Here is a 27,134-nt window from a genome sequence, read left to right as displayed (position 1 = left end):
ATCTGTGGAATTCTTTACCACAGGAAGTAGTTGAAGCCAAAACATTTTTATGTTTTCAAGAAGCAGTTAGATATTCCACTTAGAGGAAAGGGATCAAAGGATATGGGGGGGGGGGGGGGGGGAGTGGGATTAGGTTATTGGGTTGAATGATCAGCCATAATCATAATGAATGGCAGAACAGGCTTGAAGGGTCGAATGCTCCTATTTTCTCTGTTTCCATATCACATGACCATAACCCAGGGATTCAAACATGGTCATTACTAATGCATTCCTCCTTGAGATTTAATCAAGTCTGTGAATCCCATTTCTCAGCCAGGTATCCATTCTTCAAATGCTGGGTTTAAAGCATATTCCATTGCAGACAAATGAGTTAAGATCGAGGAACCCTCTGTTGAATCTCCCAAGTGCCTTGATGTCTTTCTAATGGGGACAGGATATGTGGCTCACAAGGTCATTGACCTTGATAAGTCATCACAGACATGGGGCGGGATTCTCAGTTTACCAACTCCGAAATTGCAAAATCGATTGGGTGGAGAACTGGTTCCGACGTCAAAATCGTGGTTGGCGCCGATTTGATGTCAAATCGCAACTCTCCATCACATCGACAGCAACGCCAATGCGTTCTGGAAAACACCGTTATCATGTCATTAATGGGCCCGACCTGGTATTCTCCGGGGCCTCCACGATTCTCCGCCTCCGATGGGCCGAGTTCCTGACGGCGGGGTTCACTTGTGCTTTTAAAAATCGTGAAACCGGCGTGGTGGCTGCTGATGGAAGAGAGGGGGTACGGAAAGTGTCCTACATCGCCATAGTGTGCTGGCAGTTGTGTTGCTGGCCATGGGGCTTCTGCCAGGGCCGGGGGGGTGGGGGGGGGGGGTAGCAGGGGTTGGCCAGGTGGGCTGTGGGGTCAGGCTGCCGGCGACGCAGCCATGCAGCTGCACACGCCACTAACAGCCCACTGTGAACTTAGTTCCACGGGTTGTATAGGCAGGCACCCCCTCCTCTAGGTGCCCTCTGGCCCCAGCCGACCCATAAGCTGCATGGGCGTGCTCCAGTACAACCACTGCCACCATGTTGGCTGGGATAAGTATGTGTGGGGATTGTAATGTGTATGCGTGACTACAACTCGTCAGCCTCCCGAGTGTCAATCACGGACCTGGCGATTCCCACACCGTTTTTCATTGGAACCAATTGTGTTCCACGCGGTACCGGTGTTAGCCCTTTAATAGTAGCGGATTCGATCCAGGTTCAGCACCAGTTTTTCTGTCGTGACAGTCCACAAATTCTTCGTTGACATCAACACTTAGTCTCAGAAACGGAGAATCATGCCCATGGTGTCTCCATCTCAGTAGATTGGAATGTGAGGGTACAGTGATGTAAATTGGGAACCATGATGTGGAGATGCCGGCGTTGGACTGGGATGAGCACAGTAAGTCTTACAATACCAGGTTAAAGTCCAACAGGTTTGTTTCAAATCACTAGCTTTTGCAGAAGGCTTCACCTGAGGAAGGAGCAGTGCTCCGAAAGCTAGTGATGTGAAACAGACCTGTTGGACTTTAACCTGGTGTTGTAAGACTTCTTACTGTGAATTGGGAAGGCACCTTTTGCCACAAGCTCAAGTCACACTTAGCTTCTGTATTAAAAAGCCCCTGGTTGCAAACGTTCAGCTGAATCCAGCAGGTGGATTGAAACATCATGAGTGTACAGAGGATATTTTTCTGATAGAATACAAACTGTTAATGGAACTGTAAAATATTTACAAGAGAATTTCATCAAAGCAACAATCTAAAATAGGTTGGAGATTCAGTAACATTTCTAAAGAGAGAAGGAATTCAGCAATGTGGAGACAAGGTAGTGTGGAGATATATCAGGAAAAATATTGACGGCTAGACCAAACTGCCCATCCCTACAAGCTCTAACGTGTGCTTTTCACCAAGGAATCAATATAGTTACTTGGAATGTAGATATACTGAAACCCACAGATATGAGCATACAAATTGGGAGTAAGGGTAAACCATTTGGTCCCCTCAAGCCTCCTCTGCCATTCAATAATAATAATAATCTTTATTAGTGTCACAAGTAGGCTTACATTAACACTGCAATGGAGTTACTATGAAAATCCACTTGTCGTGACACTCCGGCACCAGTTTGGGACACTGAGGGAGAATTCAGAATCTCCAATTCACCTAACAAGTATGCCTTTTGGGACTTGTGGGAGGAATTCGGAGCACCTGAAGGAAACCCGCGCAGACACAGGGAGAAAGTGCAGATTCCGCACAGACAGTAGCCCGAGCCGGGAATCAAATCCGTGTCCTTGGCGCTCAGCAGCAACCATTGTGCTACTTTTTAAAAAAAAATTTAGAGTACCCAATTATTTTGTTTTCAATTAAAGGGCAATTTAGCGTGGCCAATCCACCTAACCTGCACATCTTTGGGTTGTGGGGGTGAAACCCATGCAGACATGGGAGAATGTGCAAATTCCACATAAACAGTGACTGAGGGCCGGGATTCGAACCCTGGTTCTCAGCGCCGCAGTCCCAGTGCTAACCACTGCACCACATACCGCTCCCACCACTGTGCTACTATGACGCCCAATAAGATCATGGCTGATCTGATTCTGGCCTCAACTCTACATTCCGCCTACCCATATAACCTTTGATTCCCTTGTTAGTCATGCATCTATCTAATTCTGCCTTGAAAATATTCAATGCTCTGGGTTAGTGTGTTTTCCAAAGGCTCATGACCCTCAGAGAAAACTGTTTCATCTCTGTCCTAAATAAGAGGACCCTTACTTTTAAACTATGTCCCCTAGATCTAGTCTCCCTCACAAAGGGAAAACATCCACCCTGACAAATTCCCTCAGGATCTTTTGTGTTTCAATAAGATTACTTCTCATCCTTCTAAACCTCAATGGATACAGGCCTAGGACCTACCAAACCTCTCCTCATAAGATAACACCAGTTTCTGTTTCTCTGAACAATTGTGTTTCTAACACAATTATATTCTTTCTTAAAAAGGAGACCAAAATTATGCGTAGTACTCCAGATGTGGACCCACTAACATCCTGTGCAACTGCAGCAAAACATTTCCTTTTATATTCCATTCCCCTAACAATAAATGACAACATTGCATTTACCTTCCTAATCCCTTGCTGCACCTGCATTTTAGAACATAGAACATAGAACAATACAGCGCAGTACAGGCCCTTCGGCCCACGATGTTGCACCGAAACAAAAGCCATCTAACCTACACTATGCCATTATCATCCATATGTTTATCCAATAAACTTTTAAATGCCCTCAATGTTGGCGAGTTCACTACTGTAGCAGGTAGGGCATTCCACGGCCTCACTACTCTTTGCGTAAAGAACCTACCTCTGACCTCTGTCCTATATCTATTACCCCTCAGTTTAAAGTTATGTCCCCTCGTGCCAGCCATATCCATCCGCGGGAGAAGGCTCTCACTGTCCACCCTATCCAACCCCCTGATCATTTTGTATGCCTCTATTAAGTCTCCTCTTAACCTTCTTCTCTCCAACGAAAACAACCTCAAGTCCGTCAGCCTTTCCTCATAAGATTTTCCCTCCATACCAGGCAACATCCTGGTAAATCTCCTCTGCACCCGCTCCAAAGCCTCCACGTCCTTCCTATAATGCGGTGACCATTTTGTGATTCATGTACAGGATACTCAGATCCCTTGTATTTCAGAGTTCTGCAATGTCTCGCAATTCAAATAATACACTGCTTTCCTATCCTTCCAAGTGGACAAGTTCACATTTTTCCACATTAGTCAAACTTTTGTCCACTTACTAAGAGTTTGCAAAGGACATAGGGTATGCCCTTTTCACAACTTACTTTCCTATCTATCTTTGTGTAATACCTATCAAAATGCTTCACTGACCCAAAATTAGCCCAGTATTTTTTGAATTTGATCCCCTAGAAGCCATTCAATTCCACCAAAGAGAATTGTTCCCTTTCCCACATTAGTAATTAATTTTAATGTTAATGCATAATATTGAGTGCCTCAAGAGTAAGGATACATATGAGCGGCATGGAGACACCGCGGTTAGCACTGCTGCCTCACAGCACCAGGTACCCGGGTTCAATTCCGATCATGGGTGATTGTCGGTGTAGAGTTTGTATGTTCTACTGTGTCTGCGTGGGTTTCCTCCGGTGCTCCGTTTTCCTCCCACAGTCCAAAGAGTGATGGTCAGGTGGATTGACCATGCTAAATTGCCCTTTGTGTCTAAAGGTTAGGTGGGTTTACAGGGATGGAACTGGGGAGTGGGCCTAGGTAGGGTGTTTTTTCAGAGGGTCAGAGCAGACTTGATGGGCCACATGGTCTCCTTCCTTCTGCACTGTAGGGATTCTATGATTCTATATCTCAGAAAATAAAAAGAAACAATACTGGAAACAGTGAATCAGGCAATATCAGCAGACGTTAATGTCACAGATGTATACAAAGTCAGTTTTAAATCACTTAAAAAGTTTAATGATATTATAGAAGTAAATATAAGAAGTACAGCTAACCTGCAATGTACAACTACTGGTCCTGCTCCTGCAGGATTTGAGATTTTCACACGACGGATAAATGCCAGTAAACCAGTTGCATGATAAGGTACACCATGGTCAGGCCAACCAGTGAAATGAAACTGTTTAACTTCACGAATTTCATCAAAACCTCTCTGAGAAGGAAAGAAAATTCAAAATAGGGACAATGCAATGTTTCCGTCGCCAAATTCACAAGTTATATATTTGCTTATTTGCATAAATTCGAAACATATTGCGGCCTCTTGTCAGAGCTACATTAATAATCATTTACATTCCTCTCAAATTATTGTTGTAGTAGATAATTCAGAATCTAGTAACTAAAAGTTTCACATTGGTCTACACTCTTTTGCTTTGCTCGATTTCACATCCATTACCACTTCCATTCAGCATTTCATCCTTTCTTAAGTTGTGCGCACTGAATACTTACTTCATCCAATGCTCAATTTAATGACTGAATCACTACATCACCTTCGGTTCCTTCAAAACGATAATGAAAATCTTATAGCTTCCAGTTTTTCAAAGAAAGGATGTCCTGAAGCGTGGTGCATTGGCGGGACCATGTAGATGCTGCGACAACGGATGAATGGACATCGCGTGACAATCGCCAGGCAGGAATGTTCCCTTCCAGTCAGGGAACACTTCAGCAGTCAAGGGCATTCAGCCTCTGATCTTCGGGTAAGTGTTCTCCAAGGCAGCCTTCAAGATGCGCGACAACGCAGAATCGCCGAGCAGAAACTTATAGCCACATTCCGCACACATGAGTACGGCATCAACCGGGATCTTAGATTCATGTCGCATTACATTCACCCTCCACCATCTCGCCTGGGCTTGCGAAATCCTACCAACTGTCCTGGCTTGAGACAATTCACACCTCTTTAACCTGTGGTTATCTTTTTCTCTCGACCTGTAAAGACTTAATTACCTGCAAAGACTCGCATTCAAAGTATCGTCTTGCATTTTTGGCTTTGTCTATGTATATGTTTCTGGAACCGATCTCTTCATTCACCTGAGGAAGGAGCAGTGCTCCGAAAGCTAGTGATTTGAAGCAAACCTGTTGGACTTTAACCTGGTGTTGCAAGACTTCTTATAATGTATATTAGCAGCCTTCAATTAAGTTTTCACTGAAATATAAAATCCAATTGGTGTTGAAAACGCACTGCTGATATGCATACACATTTGTTGCCAGCTTTAGCAGGACAGTGGTTAGTACTACTGCCTCACAGCACCAGGGACCCATGTTCAATTTCAGCCTTGGGTCAGTGTGTGGAGTTTGCACTTTTTCCCTGTATCTGTGTGGGTTTTCTCCGGGTGCTCCGGTTTCCTCCCACATGCCAAAGATGTGCAGGTTAGGTGGATTGGCCATGCTAAATTGCCCCTTTGTGTCCAAAGATTAGGTTAGGTGGGGTTACATGGATAGAGTGAGGCAGTGGGTCTAGGCAGGGTGCTCTTTTGGCAGGTCGGCGCTGACTCAATGGGCCGAATGTCCTCCTTCTGCACTGTTGGAATTCTATGATTCTATGGTGAGGCTACAGATCAGGCTTAATATATTGCACAGTTGCAAGTATTAGTGTGAAATTGCATTTGCCACTGTCAGCTGCTTTGCTTATCAATTATTTTTGGTTCAATGTAAAATACCAATTAATTTAGTTGTAGATATTTCCCGTTTGTTAAATTTAGATATTGAAAGTAAAACATAATTTGAATGTTCAGTCTTCCAGAGTTCCATTTTCTTAAATATTATTAGGTAAATATTCGCTACATGCCAGAGAGAAACGACAATGAAGAAAATTAAGATAAATCGGCTTACCCTTTCTAATGTAAATGTTCGAACTACATATTCTGCAAGCGGTTCCTCTTCCATGAAAGTAACTTTAAAATCCGCATAAACTTCAGAATCGTCTGGCCAATATTTGTAGCATTTCACCTTAAGTATTTGAATAAAAATGTTCAAATGGTTGAGAACTATAGTGATAATTTATATTATAGTTCCTGGTTTTGGTACAGTATCTCATTGCTTTGTGCCAGCTTAGCTGGAATACCAACAGCTCTATTGCCAGGAAGTTTCTTTGTATATTTGAAAACTCAGAATTCTTTGCCAACAGATGGAAATTTTACATGTCTAAATGAGGACAGGAAAATCCTTGCTTTCTAAACATTCAAACCGAGTCCAGGTGAGTTTATAACAAACCCAGGAAATCCAATGAATGGATGGATCGTTGAAAATGCACCTGGCATACATGCCAAATGATTTCAAACTTAAACCCCAAGAATATTTTCCACAGAAAATCTCATTCTTCTTCCCTTTGAAGTTGTACTGCAAGCTTGTGTGTCAACGCAAAGCCAAAATTAGTTCATAAAGGTGTTAAACAAATGCGGTATGAGTATATCAGAAAATTATTTGTTTTTTTAACTGTGTTCAATATCACTTTGGCGTATCATTTTCGTTCAAAATATGTTGCATTATAGAGTGAATTAGTCATACATAATGCAGTCTTTCCCTGTAGTTACCTCCTCCTAAAGTGAAATTCTGTTTTCCAACAGGTCATCCAAATAAACACGAATGGAGACAAACATGAATCCAAGTAACAAATAAAGACATTTGTTTGACTTTGTGATCAGAGGATATTACATAACATACAGCCACACAAATTGTACGTAATCATTTTCAAAGAGGAAGAAATTCAAAGAAATCTACAAATTAAATGTCAGTGATTTAAAAAAAAGATTTTCCATATTTCCATATATTCTGATTAATAATTAATAATTAAGATTCCGTGCTTGATAGCAACAAGACCTGGACAACATTAAGAATTGGACAGTTAAGTGGCAATCATTACTCACAGGACAAAAATACCAGCAAATTAACTTTTCCAACGGGAGAGAAAATAACCGTGCCTCCAGACATCCAATTACATTATCAGCGGTGAATCTCCATCAACAAGCTGCGGTTACCACTGACCAGAAATTTAACTGAACCCATGACATGAATGTCATGATATTCAAACACACACATCTTGATAGACAGACCAACAGACAAATCAGCACACATAACACGACAGCCAATCACAGACAAGGACAGAGACAGTATAAGAGAAGAAACACGACACCTGGTGGCCAGTAGATCTGGAAACCAGGACAAGGACAGGACCTGATTAACATCACACACAGGGAGTCACCACGTGCAGAGTATCAAGACAGAACTGTAAATAGCAAGTTGAAATAAAACAGCGTTGTACCAAATACAACCGTGTTGGTTCATCTGTACCTCAGAACACCCAACACCACATGGTACCTAGTGAGTGGATCGATACCTGCCGCCATACCTCAGCATACAGAGACAACCAGCAATACCCAGGCAAGATGTACGAGCTCCCGGTTCCGCAGCCGCTCCAGTGCCACGGCGATCTCCGCGAAAACTGGCAGCGATTCCGGCAACCGTTTGAATTCTTCCTGGTGGCAGCCGAACTTAAAGACCTGGCCGATGATGAAAAAATAGAGTTTCTCCTCCCCATCGCCGGTGCAAGAGCAGAAGAAATCTTTACAAAATTCAAGTTCTCCAAGGGGCAAAACAGGTACGATTTCCAGGCAGTCCTGGACAAGTTCGCTAAATACTTGTGAGGAAAACACACTCCAATCGGCAAGGAAAGGTAAGAAAAGCGGCAGTACTCACCTCGTGGCCGGGATCCCGGAGGCCGAATTCCCAGAGGCCGAAATCCCGGACCTGAGAGAGATTTGGGTCAAGGTCGACGGCCATCTTGCTAAAGGTATTACACTAGCGCAGTTGCGCGAGAAGTGCGCAGAACCGGAAGGTTCGTTTGCGCATCCGCGAGACGCCGCGCATGCGCAATCAAGAAAACGGCCATCGGTAAAGGAACAGCGATCTGCGCATGCGCAATCGCTTCCTACGTGCTACGTCACGCGCGTCATGACGTCAGAGGCCCCAGACCGCACCAATTTAAAGGGGAAACGTCCCAAATCCAATTTAAAGGGGAAACGTCCCAAATCAAAGAAAAAATCTTTTAAAGCTGTAAAACAACCTTCCTTCACCTGGAATGACAGCACAATGCCTCAAATTGAATCAGGAAATGAATTTAACCTCCGAAGAACCCTGCAACAAGCAGTTACCTACGCACAAACCGATGATTCCGACCTCGAATACTTCGATACCGATCTTTACATTTTTTCCGGACCTCGCGAGCCCAATGACAGCTCCATGGTCCTAGACGACTACGACCCGGACGAACCTTTCGTGTTGAACATTGGCGACCCCCACATTGAATCCGCCGCAGATGCGGATTCATTCTTCGGATTTGAGGATCTTCAACCCAGCAGATATGACGTCCCAACTCATCAGTGCAGGATGATGCTGCAGCCTGAAATTAAGAGACAGAGAGCGGTACAAGCCCACAGAGCATGATCCACGTCCCGCTCAGTGTTCCCGACTCTATGAAAGAAGACATGCAAGACTCCACACCCCAGTCCTTGCATGCACAAGAAGTGACTCCAGTATCACAAGACTCCACAGCAAGCTCGTGGACAGACTCCACAATGGCAGAAACGCATGACTCCGATGCGCAGTCCTTGCAGGAACAAGACCATGAGGGTCTAGCAACCTCCTCTGACCAACTAGCGGCAGACGATGCAAGTCTGCCATGCTCACGTAAACAGCAAGAAGGCTATAACAGTCTACCATGCTCCACTGCACAGCAGGACGACCATGACGGTCTATCATGCTACAATGAAGGGCACAGCACTGATGACTGTTCAAGCCCAAATGAAGACAAGCCAAAGGAATCGCCTCTTCCAAGCCCGAAGAAAAAAGGATTATGCGCTGACCTTCAGGATCATTATAGCCGAAGAGATATTAATAATGCTGCACAGTCACAGAAGGATGCTGAGGATTTGCTAAAGAAATTACTTGTATGTCTAACTTGCAAGGAGCAGACTGAAAATTGCCATTGTTTTAGTACGGATCGAAAAAATGGACAAGCCATTGATCCTCATTGAATGGAAATAACACAACCTGAATCATATCTACAGCAGGAACAACTGTCTCCCTTCAACACAAAACCGCAAAGTCCCAACTTCAGAGACCAGCAGTTAGTCAGTAATGGCTCTTCAAACCCTGAGGGGAATATTAATCGCATTGAACCTATGCACACTCCACTGATAAATGAGCAGAACATTGGAGCAAGAATCCTGAGGACACCGACATCGAGGAGCCACACAAAGCACTTAAAACCCGCAGCAGTTTCAAGTGAACCAATTGTGCTTTCCAGTGATGGTGAAGATGCAGATAAGGTCGACCCGATTATCCATTGTACCACATTAACTCCAGAGATTAAGCATTTATGTCTGGGGAGTAGAATGTGGGCAATTGAGAACAGTAAAAGAGAGACTGTGACTATGCCAGTCCCAGCAAAATCAGACCCAGAGACTATGAAGGCATGTACATTAGAAAAAGATACATATGAAGTAACTGAGAAGAAAATTGAAACGGACTGTTCTTTGGAAACTAGTACAATGACAAAAGAAACATTGGATCCAACATTTGATGCCCTACATATGGGAGAAATTGAGGGAAATGCACAAGGTTCTGCAATGTCTGGGGGAAGATTTAAAATTCCAAAGAAGAAAAGCCCAAATGAGGACAACGGCAAGGCAATGACAGTCCACCGACATGGTTTGCACAACCAGATGAAAACTCTGACAATTTACCCAACCCTAGTGAACAGCTACTGAGGATCTATCCATGGTATGTGAAACGAGTGACGACAGCATCCCACTTCCCATGCAAGAGGTGCAAAGTGACAGAACTCAGCTAGTGCGTACAGAGGCACTCGACTATCACGGTGAGATCACTGGTAACTACGGTGACACCACACTACTTCCACCCTCAATTGCTCGAACCTCTCCACTAGTCAATGCATTCCTGCATGTTCCGACTCCAGATGTGCAGCTTCAAGAAATCTCAGCTGACTCCAGTGAACCTGCTAAGACTCCGGACGGGGATCATCAACAAAAAACAGACCAGACTCCAGATGGGGGGCAACCAAACGCCGACTCTGATTCACGTAAGCCAGACTTTACTCCAGACAGGCAGTGTCGCAACCTCAGTGATGGCACGCTCAGGGTGACAGCAGATGGATCACGTGACAACCACACTGGGTCAGCAATAACAAGCGGCAGCGACAGTCCAAGAGGAATACACCAATTTTCACTACAGCTATGTCCACACATTTTTTCCACACCGACAGTGCGGCCAATGACAGCTCACGCTGGACAAACCCAGTATTGAAGCCTGCAGCAGCCAGCAGTCTATGCAGCATATTCTCAAACAGGCCAGCACTGCGGATTGCCCACTAATGGAATCAAGACCGAAGGAGGACTACCGCCAGCGCAATCTGCACTACAGACTGGATGCCTTAGTTACTGCCCAGGATTTGCTGCACCACAGCCTGGCCAGATAGCATTTTCCTATCAGATGCAAGGTTCTAGTTTGTCAACGATGTCAACAATGTCAACGACCCATCAGCTACAAGATGCCATCCGACGGCACCACCACAAACATAAAAAGAAAAAGACTCCACCTCGTTCCTGGTACGCATGACGGATGGATCGGTGCGTAGGCGCAATTGGCAAGCCTTTCGCCTACTTCCACGCTCGCAACGGAACCACACACAGACGCCGCGTCCTCTAATGGTTCCTGATAGTGACTTCGTGGAGCTGCCATATACCATGCCACTTCTGTCGCCACCCGTGGCCAGGCTCGCACCTCAGCCGGTGGTTCTCGACCCACCCTTGAGGCGGTCAACCCGAATTCGTCGCACACCTACTAGATTGGACTTATGAGACTGTTCACACGTTAAAGTTTAGAAACTATTGTATTGTAACATGTCACTGTTTTATGATTCCAGATCACGTTTGACCGGACCACACTTCAATGTTTTTTCTTCTTGTTTTGTTATGGTACAACCTCGTTAGCATGACACACCCGACATCGCCCCATGTATATAGTCACGCCACATGTACCTGCTGTAAATATCACGCACACACTTTTAGCTGCACTCACGACACATTCATATTTATAACCACGTAGGCACATAATCTTGTAAAAAAGTGGGGATGTCATGATATTCAAACACACACATCATGATAGACAGACCAACAGACAAATCAGCACACATAACATGACAGCCAATCACAGACAAGGACAGAGACAGTATAAGAGAAGAAACACGACACCTGGTGGCCAGGAGATTTGGAGACCAGGACAAGGACAGGACCTGATTAACAACACACTCAGAGTCACCACGTGCTGAGTACCAGGACAGATCTGTAAATAACAAGTTGAAATAAAACAGCGTTGTACCAAATACAACCGTGTTGGTTCATCTGTACCTCAGAACACCCAACACCACAATGAATACTGTGGCTTTAAGAGAAGGCCAGAGGCTGGAAATTCTGTAGCGAGTAACTCACCTTCTGATTCCCCAAAGACTGCATCTACAAGACACAACTCAGGAGTGTGATGGAATACCTTCCGCTTGTCAGGATGAGTGCATCTCCAACAACACTTGAAGAGCCTGACATCATCCAGCATAGTAGAAACTCTCTTGATCAGCCACTTTCTTCAACATTCAACCCTTTCATTTACAAGATGGACTTCAGCAACTCACCAAGTTTCCTTTGATAAAACCTTACATGCCATGAATTCTACGACCGAGAAAGAGGAGAGGGACCAAACATAGGGGATCATCGCCACCTGCAAGTTTCACTCCAATTTGGAAATATATCACGTTCCTACATTTGCCCTTGTCAAAATCCTGGAACTCCCCTAATAACACTTGCGATACCTAAACAAGGTAGATTGCAGTGGTTCAAAATGTGGCTCTCCACCTTTCTCATGGGAAATTAGGGATGAATAATAAATACTAACTTAGCCAGTGATGCCCACATCCTGTGAACAAATAATAAAAATGGATATTTCTTCAAACTTTAAAATTAATTCCAAAGCATTCATTCTTTTCTATTAAAATCAGACTTACTCTTCCAACTTCCACCAGATTTGTCACCATGACAATACAAACTGACTGCTCTTGCCAAGCCATTCTCCAGAAATCATACACAGTTTCATGTACTGGTCCTAGAAGATGGAGGAACCATAACATATAAATAACAGTATATATGTACAATCACAGAATGATTCATACACAGATCATAACATTAACATTCTGATTCATTTTTATCTAAGAATATCAGTGGCAATTTCCTGAATCTACACTTCTGATGTGGAGTCTCACTACCTGGAATGCATATCAAGAAATCATACAAGTGTGTCAGTGCAACAAGCTTTATTTCAGGATTGTGCAGTCAGAATATTGGCACCATCACCAAAGGTCAATAGTAATTTTTGCTGATTGATTAGTGGGATCAATGGCCCCCAAACTGCTTTTGGAAAGGCAATGATGGATCATATACAAAAATCTTCAAAAGTAATCAGCATTCCCAATTTATAATTCTGCCTACTATATTCTCCCCAAACTCTCATGATCTCATAGCCCCCAAGCTTAAGTTACTTAGTCTCCTTCCATTTTGAATACCTGAAATAACCACCTATCTTTTATTGTTCAGAAGCTGATTAACTTGCTGTGACCAGTATTTCATGTGCTTGTTTAAAGAAGCAGTGTTCCTCCACCCATTGCCATGAATGCAGAACATTTAGAAACAATATTTAGCACATTGGTATCAATATACCAGAAAATTAACTGAAGTTCATATGCTTTAATGTTATTATAATACATGTCCTAGCATTATATTCAACTGAACATGTCAAAATGCTCGACTCTACTGTCATCAGTACATCAGTACCAGCCATATGGGCAGAGGCCAAGACCTTCACCTCAGCAGATCTTGCCTCCAGCCAATCAGTGAGACAAAGTGCATTCACTCCAGTCCGACATCCTGAAAACGGTCACCAGTGGACAAGATTCCAGTTCAATTGGAATTGTAAGTTGACCTTTTCTAGAAAGTTGCTATATGGTTACACTGCAGACCAACCCTGACAGGTTGCATGGAATTTAACAGCTCAGGGTGCAATCTACACTTCAAAGAGGAACTTTCTAAAGGCATTAAAAATGTAAAATGCTGAATTTTAATCAATGAGAACTGCTAACCAGTCATATACCCAACAGAAATTCAAAACCTGCAATGGAGGATGGACCAAGTCAATCTTGGTGGTTTCCGCCATCTTGAAATATTTCAAAAGTATCTGAGATGGAAAATTTAAAATGTGATTGCTTGTTTGACAACAAGGACTGCAAGACATGTCAATCAACTTCCTTTTTGAAGGGACTTCCGGGTGCGGCGATGACCAGCTAAGTCGCACGTTTCGGCAGCTCCCGGTGGAACGGACTTTTGGGCTCTTAATAGGAGCCCCATCGGCAATTTTAACGGCAAATAATACTGTGCGGTAATCCAGAAGGGAATCCCCCCTGGACACGGATGGAAAAAAGAGAGAAAAGTAGCCGGATTGCAGTGGATCCTCAAGAGCAGCGGCCAGGAAGGCAGGCACAAAGCAAGATGGCGTCGGATGGAGGCAGTTTAATATGGGGTCCTGACCAACAAGAGTTCCTGCGGCGTTGCGTAGATGAACTCAAAAAGGAGATGAAGAAGGAGCTGTTGGCCCCGATATTACAAGCGATTGAGGGGCTAAAGGAGGAGCAAAAGACCCAGGAACAGGAGCTTCAGGTCATGAAGGCAAAGGCTGCTGAGAATGAGGACAACATACAGGGCCTGGTGGTGAAAACGGAGATCCACGAGGCACAACACAAAAGATGCGTGGAAAGGCTGGAGATGCTGGAGAACAATGCGAGGAGGAAGAACTTAAGGATTCTTGGTCTTCCCGAAGGTGTAGAAGGGGCGGACGTCGGGGCATATGTGAGCACGATGCTGCATTCGTTAATGGGATCGGAGGCCCCGACGGGTCCGCTGGAGGTGGAGGGAGCCTATCGGGTTATGGCGCGAAGACCGAGGGCTGGAGAAATTCCTCGAGCAATAGTTGTGAGATTTCTCCGATACAAGGACAGAGAGATGGTCCTCAGATGGGCCAAGAAAACTCGGAACAGTAGGTGGGAGAATGCGGTGATCCGCGTGTATCAAGATTGGAGTGCGGAGGTGGCGAGAAGGAGGGCAAGCTTTAATCGGGCCAAGGCGGTGTTGCATAAAAGGAAGGTCAAATTCGGAATGTTGCAACCGGCAAGACTGTGGGTCACACATCTAGGGAAACACCACTATTTTGAAACGGCAGACGAGGCGTGGACATTTATTGTCGAGGAGAAGCTGGAGTGAGCGGGCCAGAAAAAGAACGTTTGGGACAAAAGTGGGGGGCGTGAATTTGTGGGATGAAGGGGGGAAAAGGGGGAAGAGAGGACTTCCCAGATTGTTAAACCTGCGACCCTGTAACTTCTCTCTCTTTCCCATGTCATGGGGGAGGGGGTGAGGGAGGATGAGGAGCTGTGGGCTCCGGCCATTGGGGGCGGGGCCAAAAAGGGAAGCGCGGGCTTTGTTCCCGCGCTATGGTAATCATGGCGGGAACAGGGAAGCAGGAAGGAGGGGGCCTCGCACAGTGTGAGCCGAGGTCACGGGGGGAAGCCGAGGTCGGCCAGAGTTTGCTGACTTCTGGGAGCAACATGGGGGGTGCAATTACGCTAGCTTGGGATCTAGCGGGGGGGGGGGGGGGGGGTTAACAGGGTTGCTGCTGTTGGGGAGAAGGGGGAGCTGGTATGGGAGGGGGGGGGGGTCGGGGCAGTGGGGCGCCGCCTGGGGGGGGGATACAGCTACGTGGGAACCGGGTGAGGAGCTGGATTGAAAAAGGAAATGGCTAGTCGTCAAGGGGTGGGGGGTAAAGAGCCCCTCAACCCGGTTGATCACGTGGAATGTGAGAGTGCTGAACGGGCCGATTAAGAGGGCACGGGTACTCGCACACCTAAAGAAACTTAAGGCAGATGTGGTTATGCTTCAGGAGACGCATCTGAAGCGGACAGACCAGGTTAGACTTCGCAAAGGATGGGTGGGGCAGGTGTTTCATTCGGGTTAGATGCAAAAAAACAGGGGGGTGGCCATACTAGTGGGGAAGCGGGTAATGTTTGAGGCAAAGACTATAGTGGCGGATAGTGGGGGCAGATACGTGATGGTGAGTGGCAAACTGCAAGGGGAGGCGGTGGTATTAGTGAACGTGTATGCCCCGAACTGGGATGATGCCAATTTTATGAGGCGTATGTTAGGACGAATCCCGGACCTAGAAGTGGGGAAGTTGGTAATGGGTGGAGACTTTAATACGGTGCTGGACCCAGGGCTGGACAGATCGAGGTCCAGGACCGGAAGGATGCCGGCTGCAGCTAGGGTACTTAAGGATTTTATGGTGCAGATGGGAGGAGTAGATCCCTGGAGATTTAGTAGACCTAGGAGTAAGGAGTTTTCGTTTTTCTCCTATGTACATAAAGTATTTTCACGAATAGATTTTTTTGTTTTGGGAAGGGCACTGATCCCAAAGGTGGCGGGGACGGAGTACACGGCTATAGCCATCTCGGATCATGCTCCACACTGGGTGGACCTGGAGATAGGACATGGGATTATTGGCAGATGAGGGGGTGTGTTTAAGGGTGAGGGGGTGTATTGAAAGGTACTTGGAAATTAATGATAATGGGGAGGTACAGGTGGGAGTGGTCTGGGAGGCACTGAAGGCAGTGGTTAGAGGGGAGCTGATATCTATTAGGGCACATAAAGGAAAGCAGGAGGGTAGGGAAAGGGAGCGGTTGCTGAAATAAGTGCTGAGGGTGGACAGACAATACGCGGAGGCACCGGAGGAGGGACTATACAGGGAAAGGCAAAGGCTACATGTAGAATTTGACTTGTTGACTACGGGTAAGGCAGAGGCACAATGGAGGAAGGCACAGGGTGTACAGTACGAATATGGGGAGAAGGCGAGTAGGTTGTTGGCCCACCAACTGAGGAAAAGGGGAGCAGCGAGGGAGATAGGGGGTGAGAGATGAGGAGGGAGAGATGGAGCGGGGAGCGGAGAGAGTGAATGGAGTGTTCAAGGCATTTTATGAAAGATTATATGAAGCGCAGCCCCCGGACGGGAAGGAGAGAATGATGTGCTTTCTGGATCAGCTGGAATTTCCTAAGGTGGAGGAACAGGAGAGAGTGGGGCTGGGAGCACAGATTGAGACGGAGGAAGTAGTGAAAGGGATTGGAAGCATGCAGGCGGGGAAGGCCCCGGGTCCAGACGGATTCCCAGTTGAATTCTATAAGAAATATTTGGACTTGCTGGCCCTGCTACTGATGAGAACCTTTAATGAGGCGAGGGAAAGGGGGCAGCTGCCCCCGACTATGTCAGAGACAACGATATCGCTCCTCCTAAAGAAGGAAAAAGACCCGCTGCAATGCGGGTCATACAGGCCCATTTCCCTCCTGAATGTGGATGCTAAGATTCTGGCCAAGGTAATGGCAACGAGGATAGAGGATTGTGTCCCAGGGGTGGTCCATGAGGACCAAACTGGGTTTGTGAAGGGGAGACAGCTAAATACAAATATACGGAGGCTGCTAGGGGTAATGATGATGCCCCCACCAGAGGGGGAAGCGGAGATAGTGGTGGCGATGGATGCCGAGAAAGCATTTGATAGAGTGGAGTGGGATTATTTGTGGGAGGTGTTGAGGAGATTTGGCTTTGGGGACGGGTATATCAGGTGGGTACAGTTGCTGTATAGGGCCCCGATGGCGAGAGTGGTCACGAATGGACGGGGGTCTGACTATTTTCGGCTCCATAGAGGGACGAGGCAGGGATGTCCTCTATCCCCGTTATTGTTTGCATTGGTGATTGAACCCCTGGCCATGGCACTGAGGGGTTCCAGGAAGTGGAGGGGAGTACTTAGGGGGGGGGAGAAGAACACCGGGTATCTCTGTATGCGGATGATTTGTTGCTATATGTGGCGGACCCGGCGGAGGGGATGCCAGAGATAATGCGGATACTTGGGGAGTTTGGGGATTTTTCAGGGTATAAGCTGAACATGGGGAAAAGTGAGCTATTTGTGGTGCATCCGGGGGAACAGAGCAGAGAGATAGTGGATTTACCGTTGAGGAAGGTAACAAGGGACTTCCGGTACCTGGGGATCCAGATAGCCAAGAATTGGGGTACATTACATAGGCTTAATTTAACACGGTTGGTGGAACAGATGGAGGAGGATTTCAAGAGATGGGACATGGTGTCCCTGTCATTGGCAGGTAGGGTGCAGGCGGTTAAAATGGTGGTCCTCCCGAGATTCCTTTTTGTGTTCCAGTGCCTCCTGGTGGTGATCACGAAGGCTTTTTTCAAAAGAATTGAGAAGAGCATTATGAGTTTTGTGTGGGCTGGGAAGACCCCGAGAGTGAGGCGGGGATTCTTGCAGTGTAGTAGGGACAGGGGGGGGGGGGGGGGGGCTGGCACTACCGAGCTTAAGTGAGTACTACTGGGCCGCCAATGTTTCAATGGTGTGTAAGTGGATGGGAGAAGGGGAGGGAGCGGCGTGGAAGAGATTGGAGAGGGCGTCCTGCAGGGGGACCAGCCTGCAAGCAATGGTGATGGCGCCGCTGCCGTTCTCACCAAAGAAATACACCACAAGCCCGGTGGTGGTGGCTACATTGAAAATTTTGGGGCAGTGGAGACGGCATAGGGGAGGGACGGGAGCTGCGGTGCGGTCCCCGATAAGAAACAATCATAGGTTCGTTCCGGGGAGAATGGATGGGGGATTTGGAGCATGGCAAAGAGCTGGGGTAGTAAAACTAAGTGATCTATTTGTAGATGGGACGTTTGCGAGTCTGGGAGCGCTGACGGAGAAATATGGGTTGCCCCAAGGGAATGCATTTCGGCATATGCAATTGAGGGCTTTTGTGAGGCAACAGGTGAGAGAATTCCTGCAGCTCCCGACGCAGGAAATGCAGGATAGAGTGATCTCAGAGACATGGGTGGGGGACGGTAAGGTGGCGAACATATACAGGGAGATGAGGGACGAGGGGGAGATCATGGTAGATGAGCTGAAAGGGAAATGGGAAGAAGAACTGGGGGAGGAGATTGAGGAGGGGCTGTGGGCTGATGCCCTACGTAGGGTAAACTCATCGTCCTCGTGTGCCAGGTTAAGCCTGATACAATTTAAGGTGCTACACAGGGCGCATATGACTGGAGCACGGCTTAGTAAATTTTTTGGGGTAGAGGATAGGTGTGCGAGATGCTCGAGAGGCCCAGCGAATCACACCCACATGTTCTGGTCATGCCCGGCACTACAGGGGTTCTGGGTGGGGGTGGCAAAGGTGCTTTCGAAAGTGGTGCGGGTCCGGGTCGAACCAAGCTGGGGGTTGGCTATATTTGGGGTTGCAGAAGAGCCGGGAGTGCAGGAGGCAAGAGAGGCTGACGTGTTGGCCTTTGCGTCCCTTGTAGCCCGGCGCAGGATATTGTTAATGTGGAAGGAAGCCAAACCCCCGGGGGTGGAGACCTGGATAAACGATATGACAGGGTTCATAAAGTTAGAACGGATTAAGTTTGTGTTAAGGGGTTCGGCTCAGGGGTTCACCAGGCGGTGGCAACCGTTCGTCGACTACCTCACAGAAAGATAGAGGGAATGGAAAAGAAGTAGATAACAGCAGCAACCCGGGGGGGGAAAGGAATCGGATGGACTCTCAGGGATGTTATTGTATATGTATAGGTATTTGGTATATGTAATTGTATATTGGATTGTATTTTTGGAGAGTATTTATTTTGGACAAGGCAGTTGCCATTTAGTTTTGTTTTTTGTTTTTGTTTATATATTACTTCTTTATTTGTCTAAAACTGGCCAGGGTTATTTATATTGCTTTATTGTTGTGTAAAAGAAACACTACGTATTGTTATGTTTGGCCAAAAAACTTGAATAAAATATATATATTTTAAAAACTTCCTTTTTGAAATATACAGAAAGGAGTTGGAGAATTGCTTTGCCAAGCCAGAAATTGAGATAAGCCGTCTAGAAAAACTTCTGAAGAGAGTAATACAAAATCTTTCTCTCTGAAGTTAAAATTAACTCTAGCATGGTGCACATACCTGAACTTCAATTTAACTCCACGAACTTTGAAAAAGAAATTTAAAGTGCCCAATTCATTTTTTTTCAAATTAAGGGGCAATGTAGTGTGGCCAATCCACCTACCCTGCACATCTTTGTGGGTTTTGGGGGTGAGTCCCATGCAGACGCGGGGAGAATTGCAAACTCCACATGGACGGTGACCCGGGGCCGGTATCGAACTTGGGTCCTCAGCACCATGAGGCAGCAGTGCTAAACACTGCCCCACTCCAAGATTTTTAAAGAAAACCAGATAACTTCAAATGGCTGCAACATTTAACAATTATGTCTCAAGGACAAGCAATAGACAATCATATATTCCTTTCATTCTATTTGGACGCTATTTCTGAGATCAGTACATGTGTTACCTCGTTTATTATTTTCCTCGGGTTTAGTAAATAAAAACTCCTTATTAAAAAGTAAATATGCTTGGATTGGAAAAGATGGGGCAAAGATTTGTTTCTACTAACTGAGGGATTTGAATAAAAGGGAGCAAGTTCACTCCTCCTCACCTGGTCATAACAGTACTTAAAATTATGAATAGATCTTCAAAAGAAGCCTGCGTTTAAACATTACATTGCATGCCATGTGTAAAGGTCATCGCATTTGATTGCATGAATATAAAAAGAACTTGTACAAAGCATCAACTCAAACAATGAAAGCCTCAGTAGCAGAGTTAAATGCAGCCACTGCAATAAAAATGGACTATCACCACTGTCCTGACATTCTATCTCAAGTTTGAAAGTTTCTCGACTTAATATTCGGCAGCTTATAATCAATTGTATTACAAACCAAAAAGCCATTCAAACTTGGCTTCCAGAACAATGGGTTTTGTGCTAAACCACTGTCGACATACCATTTTGTATCAGGATTTCCATTAAACTTCACTTTCCATTTCCACGTTACTATTCATAAACATAAAAATGTTTGACAGTGCTAATGAAAAGAGCTCGATATTTTTCAGTGTATTTCAAACAGTATTGACCGTTGGGGAAAATTATGCTTTTTCATAAAAACAAGCATTAAACCAAAATATGCCCTATCTATTATATGCTGCCAAGTTGGTGTTCAATAATAACATGGCCACAAAGTCTAATCTCAGCAAGGGAAACTATACGGAGGTCAATAAGAGGCTAATTACTTGTTGCCGAGGTAGTCACCATAATCCCAGCTGAGGTAAATTTATTTGTAGATTGGCGGAAGCTGAAAATCTCTTGCTCCAAGGAGAGGCTTTAAAATCCCAAGACCATGCCCCCCTCTATTTTTCTTTAAATATTTTTATTCTCCTCCTTTTTCACATTTACTCCCAAATTTGCACCCACCAACAATAAACAATAAGCAGTAACAGATATAATGTCAATCCCCATATCAACAACAACAATCCCACCCTCCCACCAACCCCCAAACAACAGCCTGCATGTTAACATAAACAAGTAACAAAAAGGAATCAGGAATCACCTACAGTCACCATTGACACATATAGACCCCCTCCCCCCCCAACCCTCCCCCCACTAATGTTTGATGATATCCAATTCTTGAAAGTGCATAATGAATAACACCATGAATTGTAGAAGCATTCTTCTCCTCAGTTCAAACTTAACCTTCTCAAGAGTCAAGAATTCTAACAGGTCCCCCCCTGCCACGCCAGGGCACAGGGTGGAGAGGTTGCTGGTCCGACACCCCGAATATGGCCTCTCGAGGACCCGGGTCCAGTTTCACATGAACCACTTTCGAGATTACACTAAAAACCTCCTTCCAGTAATCCTCCAGTTTTGGATAGGACCAAAACATATGAACGTGATTTCCACCACCCCCCCCCCCCGCAACGTTCACACACATGTTCTACCCCCTCAAAGGGCCAGCTCATCCTCGCTCTTGTGAGGTGCGCTCTATATACCACCTTCATCTGTATCAGCCCCAACCTCGCGCACGACGTGAAGGCGTTCACTCTCCGGAGCACCTCACACCAGAACCCTGATGTGTTAAGTAAGTTGGTTCAACGTTGACTGCAACTGGATGCAGTGAAACTAGAAACAGGAGACGGTCCAACACTGTTTTATTGAATTTCCTGATTGCTGTACATAGTCTGCTGTGAGTTGACACTCTATCAATCTAACTAATAACCAGCTACTGGCTTGACCAGACTAACTCTCTACCTCATGGTGATAGTGCCCACTGGCTTGTGCACTCTTACTATCTCAGTAGCTGTGTCCTGCAGAGAGAGGGAGAGTCTTGATGCTCTGTGTGCTTTATAGTAGTGGTGTCCTGTCTGGTGATTGGTTGTTGTGTGTCGTGTGTGTTCATTGGTTATCCTGTTTGTCAATCACTGCCTGTCTGCATCTCATTATATCCATGAGTGGATATTATGACATCTCCCCTTTTTGAAGTAAATTTTGGAACAAGGCGGTATATATATACATGCATGATTATATACAAGTGGTGAATGAATGAACATATGTACATGGGAAGGTATCTATTGTGCAGATACAGAGCAAATTGAACAAAATTTACAAGATTTAAGTGTATAGATTCAGTCTTTATGGCGGGCGATGAATTCTTGTTGATCGCCTCAGAGGTGGAGGGGGGACGGGACGCCGGCACTTGGTCAGGCAAGATTGCTGCCAAGTCGGTGGTCTCATGGATAGGCGGGATCGCTGCCAGATCGGTGGCCCTGTGGTACGAGATGTCCGTTGGACGCATGATGATATGCGGAGAAGTGCGGCAGGTGGTGGTCAGGGAACTTTTTGTAGCACCCTCCTGTTGCGCCGTAGATTGGAGCCATCAGCCATTTGGCAACGAAGGACCTGGAGGCAGCCTGTCTGACGACAATAGCTGGGGCTGACCAACCTCACTCAGGCAACTGGACGTGAACAACATCGTCTGGAGCCAGCGCAGGTAGATCCTTGGCATGAGCATCATACGTGATCTTCTGCTGGTCCCTGGATAGCTGCACATTCTGCAGCACCGTGAGGCGGTCAAGGTCTGGAACATGGATAGCTGGAACAGTCGTCCTCAGGTTGCGGTTCATGAGCAGCTGCACCGGAGACAAACCAGTCGACAGAGGGGTTTGCCCTGTATGCCAACAGCGCCTGGTTGAAGTCCGAGGCGGAGTCTGCAGCCTTGCACAGCAACCGCTTGACAATATAGATCCCTTTTACGGCCTTCCCGTTTGATTGCGGGTATGGGGACTGGATGTGATGTGACTGAAGTGGTAGGATTGTGCAAAGTCGGACCACTCTTCGCTGTAGAAACATGGGCCGTTGTCACTCATTACTGAATGGTATGCTGTGCCTGGCAAACATCTCTTTGCAGGCTTTAATCACTGACTTGGACGCGAGGTCCGATAATTTCACCACTTCCGGGTAGCTGAAGAAGTAGTCGACCAAGAGCACGTAATCACGCCCATTTGCGTGAAAGAGGTCTATCCCCACGGAGAAGTCACAATCTCGTGCTGTAGCAGCGTTTCCTTGGGCTGAGCTGGTTGAAACTTGTGGCATGTTGTGCAGTTGAGGACCGTGTTGGCAATGTCCTGGCTGATGCCAGGCCAGTAGACTGCCTGCCGAGCTCTGCATCGACTCCAAGGTGACCCTCATGGATCTGTCTTGAGCACCATGGCTTGCATGCTTTGGGGAATGACGATTCTATCTAGTTTAAGAAGGATCCCCTCGACAACTGTTAACTTGTCCTTAACGTTGAAGAACTGGTGGCACTGCCCCTTTTGCCAGCCATGGGCAAGGTGTTGCATCATGCGCTGCAGTAGAGGATCTTTGGCAGTTTCTTCACGCATCTGGACAACTCGTTCATCAGTGGCTGGGAAGTTGCTGGCACACAACTGCACCTGTGCCTCGATGCGGCGAATGAAGTCGCCCGGTTCACACGGCATGGTGATGGATCGGGATAGGGCATCCGCGACGATCAGCTCCTTGCCCGGTGTGTAGACGAGTTCAAAGTCATATTGGCGGAGACGAAGAAGAATTCGCTGCAGCCGAAGCGTCATGTCATTTAAATCCTTCTGGAACACTGTCGACTTTTTAACGAGATGCTGGGGGGCCGTGGCGTGGGATTCCATGTTGGGAATGAATTTTCCGAGAAGATTTACCATCCCGAGGAAGCGGAGGACCGCCTTTTTGTCCTCTGGTGTCTTCATGGCATTGATTGCCAGCACCTTGTCGGCGTCAGGTTGCACACCTTGCTGTGAAATGTGGTCACCTAAAAACTTGATAGCGGACTGCCCAAACGAGCATTTGGCCCTGTTGAGCTGGAGGCCATTTTCATGAATCCTCTGGAAAACCTGTTTGAGGTGAGCAATGTGATCCTCGGGCGTCATGGACCAGATGATCACGTCATCCACGTAAACCCGCACCCCCTCGATGCCCTCCATCATTTGCTCCATTATGCGATGAATTACTTTGGAAGCTGATATGATACCAAAAGGCATGTGGTTGTAGCAATAAACACGGAGTGTTAAAAGTGCACAGCTTCCGACTGGACTCGTCCAGCTGAATTTGCCAGAAGCCACGGGAGGCGTCCAGCTTGGTAAAGAATTTGGCGTGAGCCATCTCATACGCTTCTTCACGCTTCGAGATCGGGTAATGCTCTTGCATGATATTGCGATTCAGGTCTTTGGGATCAATGCAAATGCGGAGTTCGCCAGAGGGTTTCTTGACGCAGACCATGGAGCTGACCCAGTCTGTGGATTCCGTGATCTTTGAGATGATGCCCTGGTCTTGGAGCTCTCGTAGCTGCGTTTTCAGACGATCCTAGAGAGGAGCCGGCGCCTGGCGTGGTGCATGGATGACTGGGGTGGCATTCGGCTTGAGCAATATCTTGTAGCGATATGTGGTATTGTGTGAGAATGTTGTCTATCTCAGCCTGGAGATTCATATTGGGCGAGGCCATCGCCGGTGTCGAGGACATGGCATGAACTCGCTGTACCAGATTTAGGAGTTTGCATGCGCGAGCACCGAGCAGGAATACCTTGTCAGGCCGGACGATCTCGAATCACAACGTCGCCTTGATTGCCTTGTGAGAGACACCTAGCTGACACGACCCACTGGCAGCTATGGCATTACAATTGTAGTCAAGGTGCTGGCAGGCTGGTGGAAGAATGCTTGGTTGGTGTTGGATGTTGTCGAGGTCCGACTGTGAAATGAGGTTCGCAGACGCGCCAGTGTCCAATTTAAATCGGATACGAGACTGGTTGACCGTGATGATGGCACACCACTCGTCGTCAGGATCCACACTGAGGATCGAAAGGTGGTTGGCAGGCACGGTAGAGACCAACTCGCGTGTGGTGATGATGCCCACCCGATATGGAGACTCGAGGCAGTCAGCATCGGGGTCCGTTGGGCTGTCTGGATCAGAATTCTGCATGCCTTGTTGTACGCAGCGGACACGACTGCGCTGCAGCTGGGATCGCTGGCTGTTGTTCGATGGAGCGGACCTGCAGAAGGCCGCTAGTGGTCAGGCTTTCCACACTGTAGACATCGCTTGCCTTTGGCTGGACATCGCCGCTTTAAATAGGTGGAGCCACAATTCGGACACGTCATGACGCTTATGTCAGCACGGTCTGTGCGCCATCGTGCATGCGCAGTGCGGTCGGCCGACGTTTGCGCATGCGCCTCAGGGTCTTCGGCCTCATCGTCCACCCGGTCGTGGCGTGCATGCGTGGGGACCCATGAGAAGCGTGTGAAACGGCCACTCTCCTCGATGCTCAGGACTTGCATTTTCGCTATTGCCTGCACCCTTTCTGCCTCGTGGGAGGCCAGTTTTGCAGTTTCTGCCGCCCTGATGCGGGAGTAGCGATTTCTGGCATGCTCATGGACAACGCACGTTTCGATGGCGACGGAGAGGGTCAACCATTTGATTTTGAGGAGCTGTTCCCACAGGGAGTCGGACTGGACCCCGAAAACGATCTGATCCCGGATCATAGAATCAGTCGTCGAGTCATAATTACATGACTGCGCAAGGATGCGGAGATGGGTCAAGAAGGACTGAAAAGGTTCATCCTTACGCTGAAGCCTCTGTTGGAAGATGTACCGTTCAAAGCTCTCATTCACCTCAATGTCACAGTGGCTGTCGAATTTCAGCAGAACTGTCTTGAACTTTGTCTTGTCTTCGCCATTGACAAATGTAAGCGAGTTATAGATGTGGATGGCGTGATCCCCTGCAGTCGACAGGAACAGCGCAATCTTTCTGGCATCCGATGTTGCCTCGAGGTCGGAGGCCTCGATGTACAGGAGGAACTTTTGTTTGAAGACTTTCCAGTTGGCGCCAAGGTCCGGAGTTGCGGAGGAGGCTGGATGTTTTCCATGCCGCTGGATGGCTGCTTGCTGGTCGTTGCAGATGCACTCGAGGTAGGTTCTTTAGGATTAATAGCACTCTGTACCATACCGGTGTTAAGTTGGTTCAACGTTGACTGCAACTGGATGCAGTGAAACTAGAAACAGGCTTCCGACACAGAAGATGGTCCAACACTGTTTTATTGAACTTCCCGATTGCTGTACACAGTGGTGGTGTCCTGTCTGGTGATTGGTTGTTATGTGTCGTGTGTGTTCATTGGTTATCCTGTGTGTCAATCACTGCCTGTCTGCATCTCATTATATACATGAGTGGATATTATGACAAACCCCTCCTCCCAACTCTTCCTCCCACTTTGCTTTGATCCCTTCCAGTGGTGCCTTCCTCTTCCAAATTAGCCCCATAAACCGCCGATACTGCCCCCTTCGCCAGTCTCCCTGTCGTCAGCACCTCCTCCAGCAATGTGGAGGCCGGCTCCACCGGGAAATTCTATCTCCTTACTGGCAAAATCATGAACCTGCATGTATCTAGGGCAGCACGGTAGCATGGTGATTAGCACAATTGCTTCACAGCTCCAGGGTCCCAGGTTCAATTCACGGCTTGGGTCACTGTCTGTGCGGAATCTGCACGTTCTCCTCGTGTGTGTGTGGGTTTCCTTCGGGTGCTCCGGTTTCCTCCCACAGTCCAAAGATGTGCAGGTTAGGTGGATTGGCCATGCTAAATTGCCCTTAGTGTCTAAAATTGTCCTTCGTGTTGGGTGGGGTTACTGGGTTAGAACAAAGAACAAAGAACAAAGAAATGTACAGCACAGGAACAGGCCCTTCGGCCCTCCAGGCCCGTGCCGACCATGCTGCCCGACTAAACTACAATCTTCAACACTTCCTGGGTCCGTATCCCTCTATTCCCATCCTATTCATGTATTTGTCAAGATGCCCCTTAAATGTCACTATCGTCCCTGCTTCCACCACCTCCTCCGGTCGCGGGTTCCAGGCACCCACTACCCTCCGCGTAAAAAACTTGCCTCGTACATCTACTCTAAACCTTGCCCCTCTCACCTTAAACCTATGCCCCCTAGTAATTGACCCCTCTACCCTGGGGAAAAGCCTCTGACTATCCACTCTGTCTATGCCCCTCATAATTTTGTAGACCTCTATCA

General features: G+C 46.9%; 1 protein-coding gene across 3 annotated transcripts in view; it reads right to left on the bottom strand.

Annotated features, from left to right (window-relative positions):
• The window catches only part of ptprk (protein tyrosine phosphatase receptor type K), an 877,717-nt gene that overhangs the window by 59,937 nt on the left and 790,646 nt on the right, over nucleotides 1–27,134 (bottom strand). For all 3 annotated transcript variants that reach the window (XM_072499228.1, XM_072499225.1, XM_072499226.1), the window contains 3 exons: nucleotides 12,599–12,696; nucleotides 6,358–6,474; nucleotides 4,530–4,684 (listed from right to left, as the gene is read on the bottom strand). In XM_072499228.1, the coding sequence (XP_072355329.1) occupies nucleotides 4,530–4,684; nucleotides 6,358–6,474; nucleotides 12,599–12,696 (370 nt within the window). The remainder of the gene's footprint in view (nucleotides 1–4,529; nucleotides 4,685–6,357; nucleotides 6,475–12,598; nucleotides 12,697–27,134) is intronic.

Source organism: Scyliorhinus torazame, chromosome 4 (genome assembly GCF_047496885.1).
Source record: "Scyliorhinus torazame isolate Kashiwa2021f chromosome 4, sScyTor2.1, whole genome shotgun sequence".
Taxonomy (NCBI): domain Eukaryota; kingdom Metazoa; phylum Chordata; class Chondrichthyes; order Carcharhiniformes; family Scyliorhinidae; genus Scyliorhinus; species Scyliorhinus torazame.
This window is presented reverse-complemented; position numbering and strand designations above follow the sequence as displayed.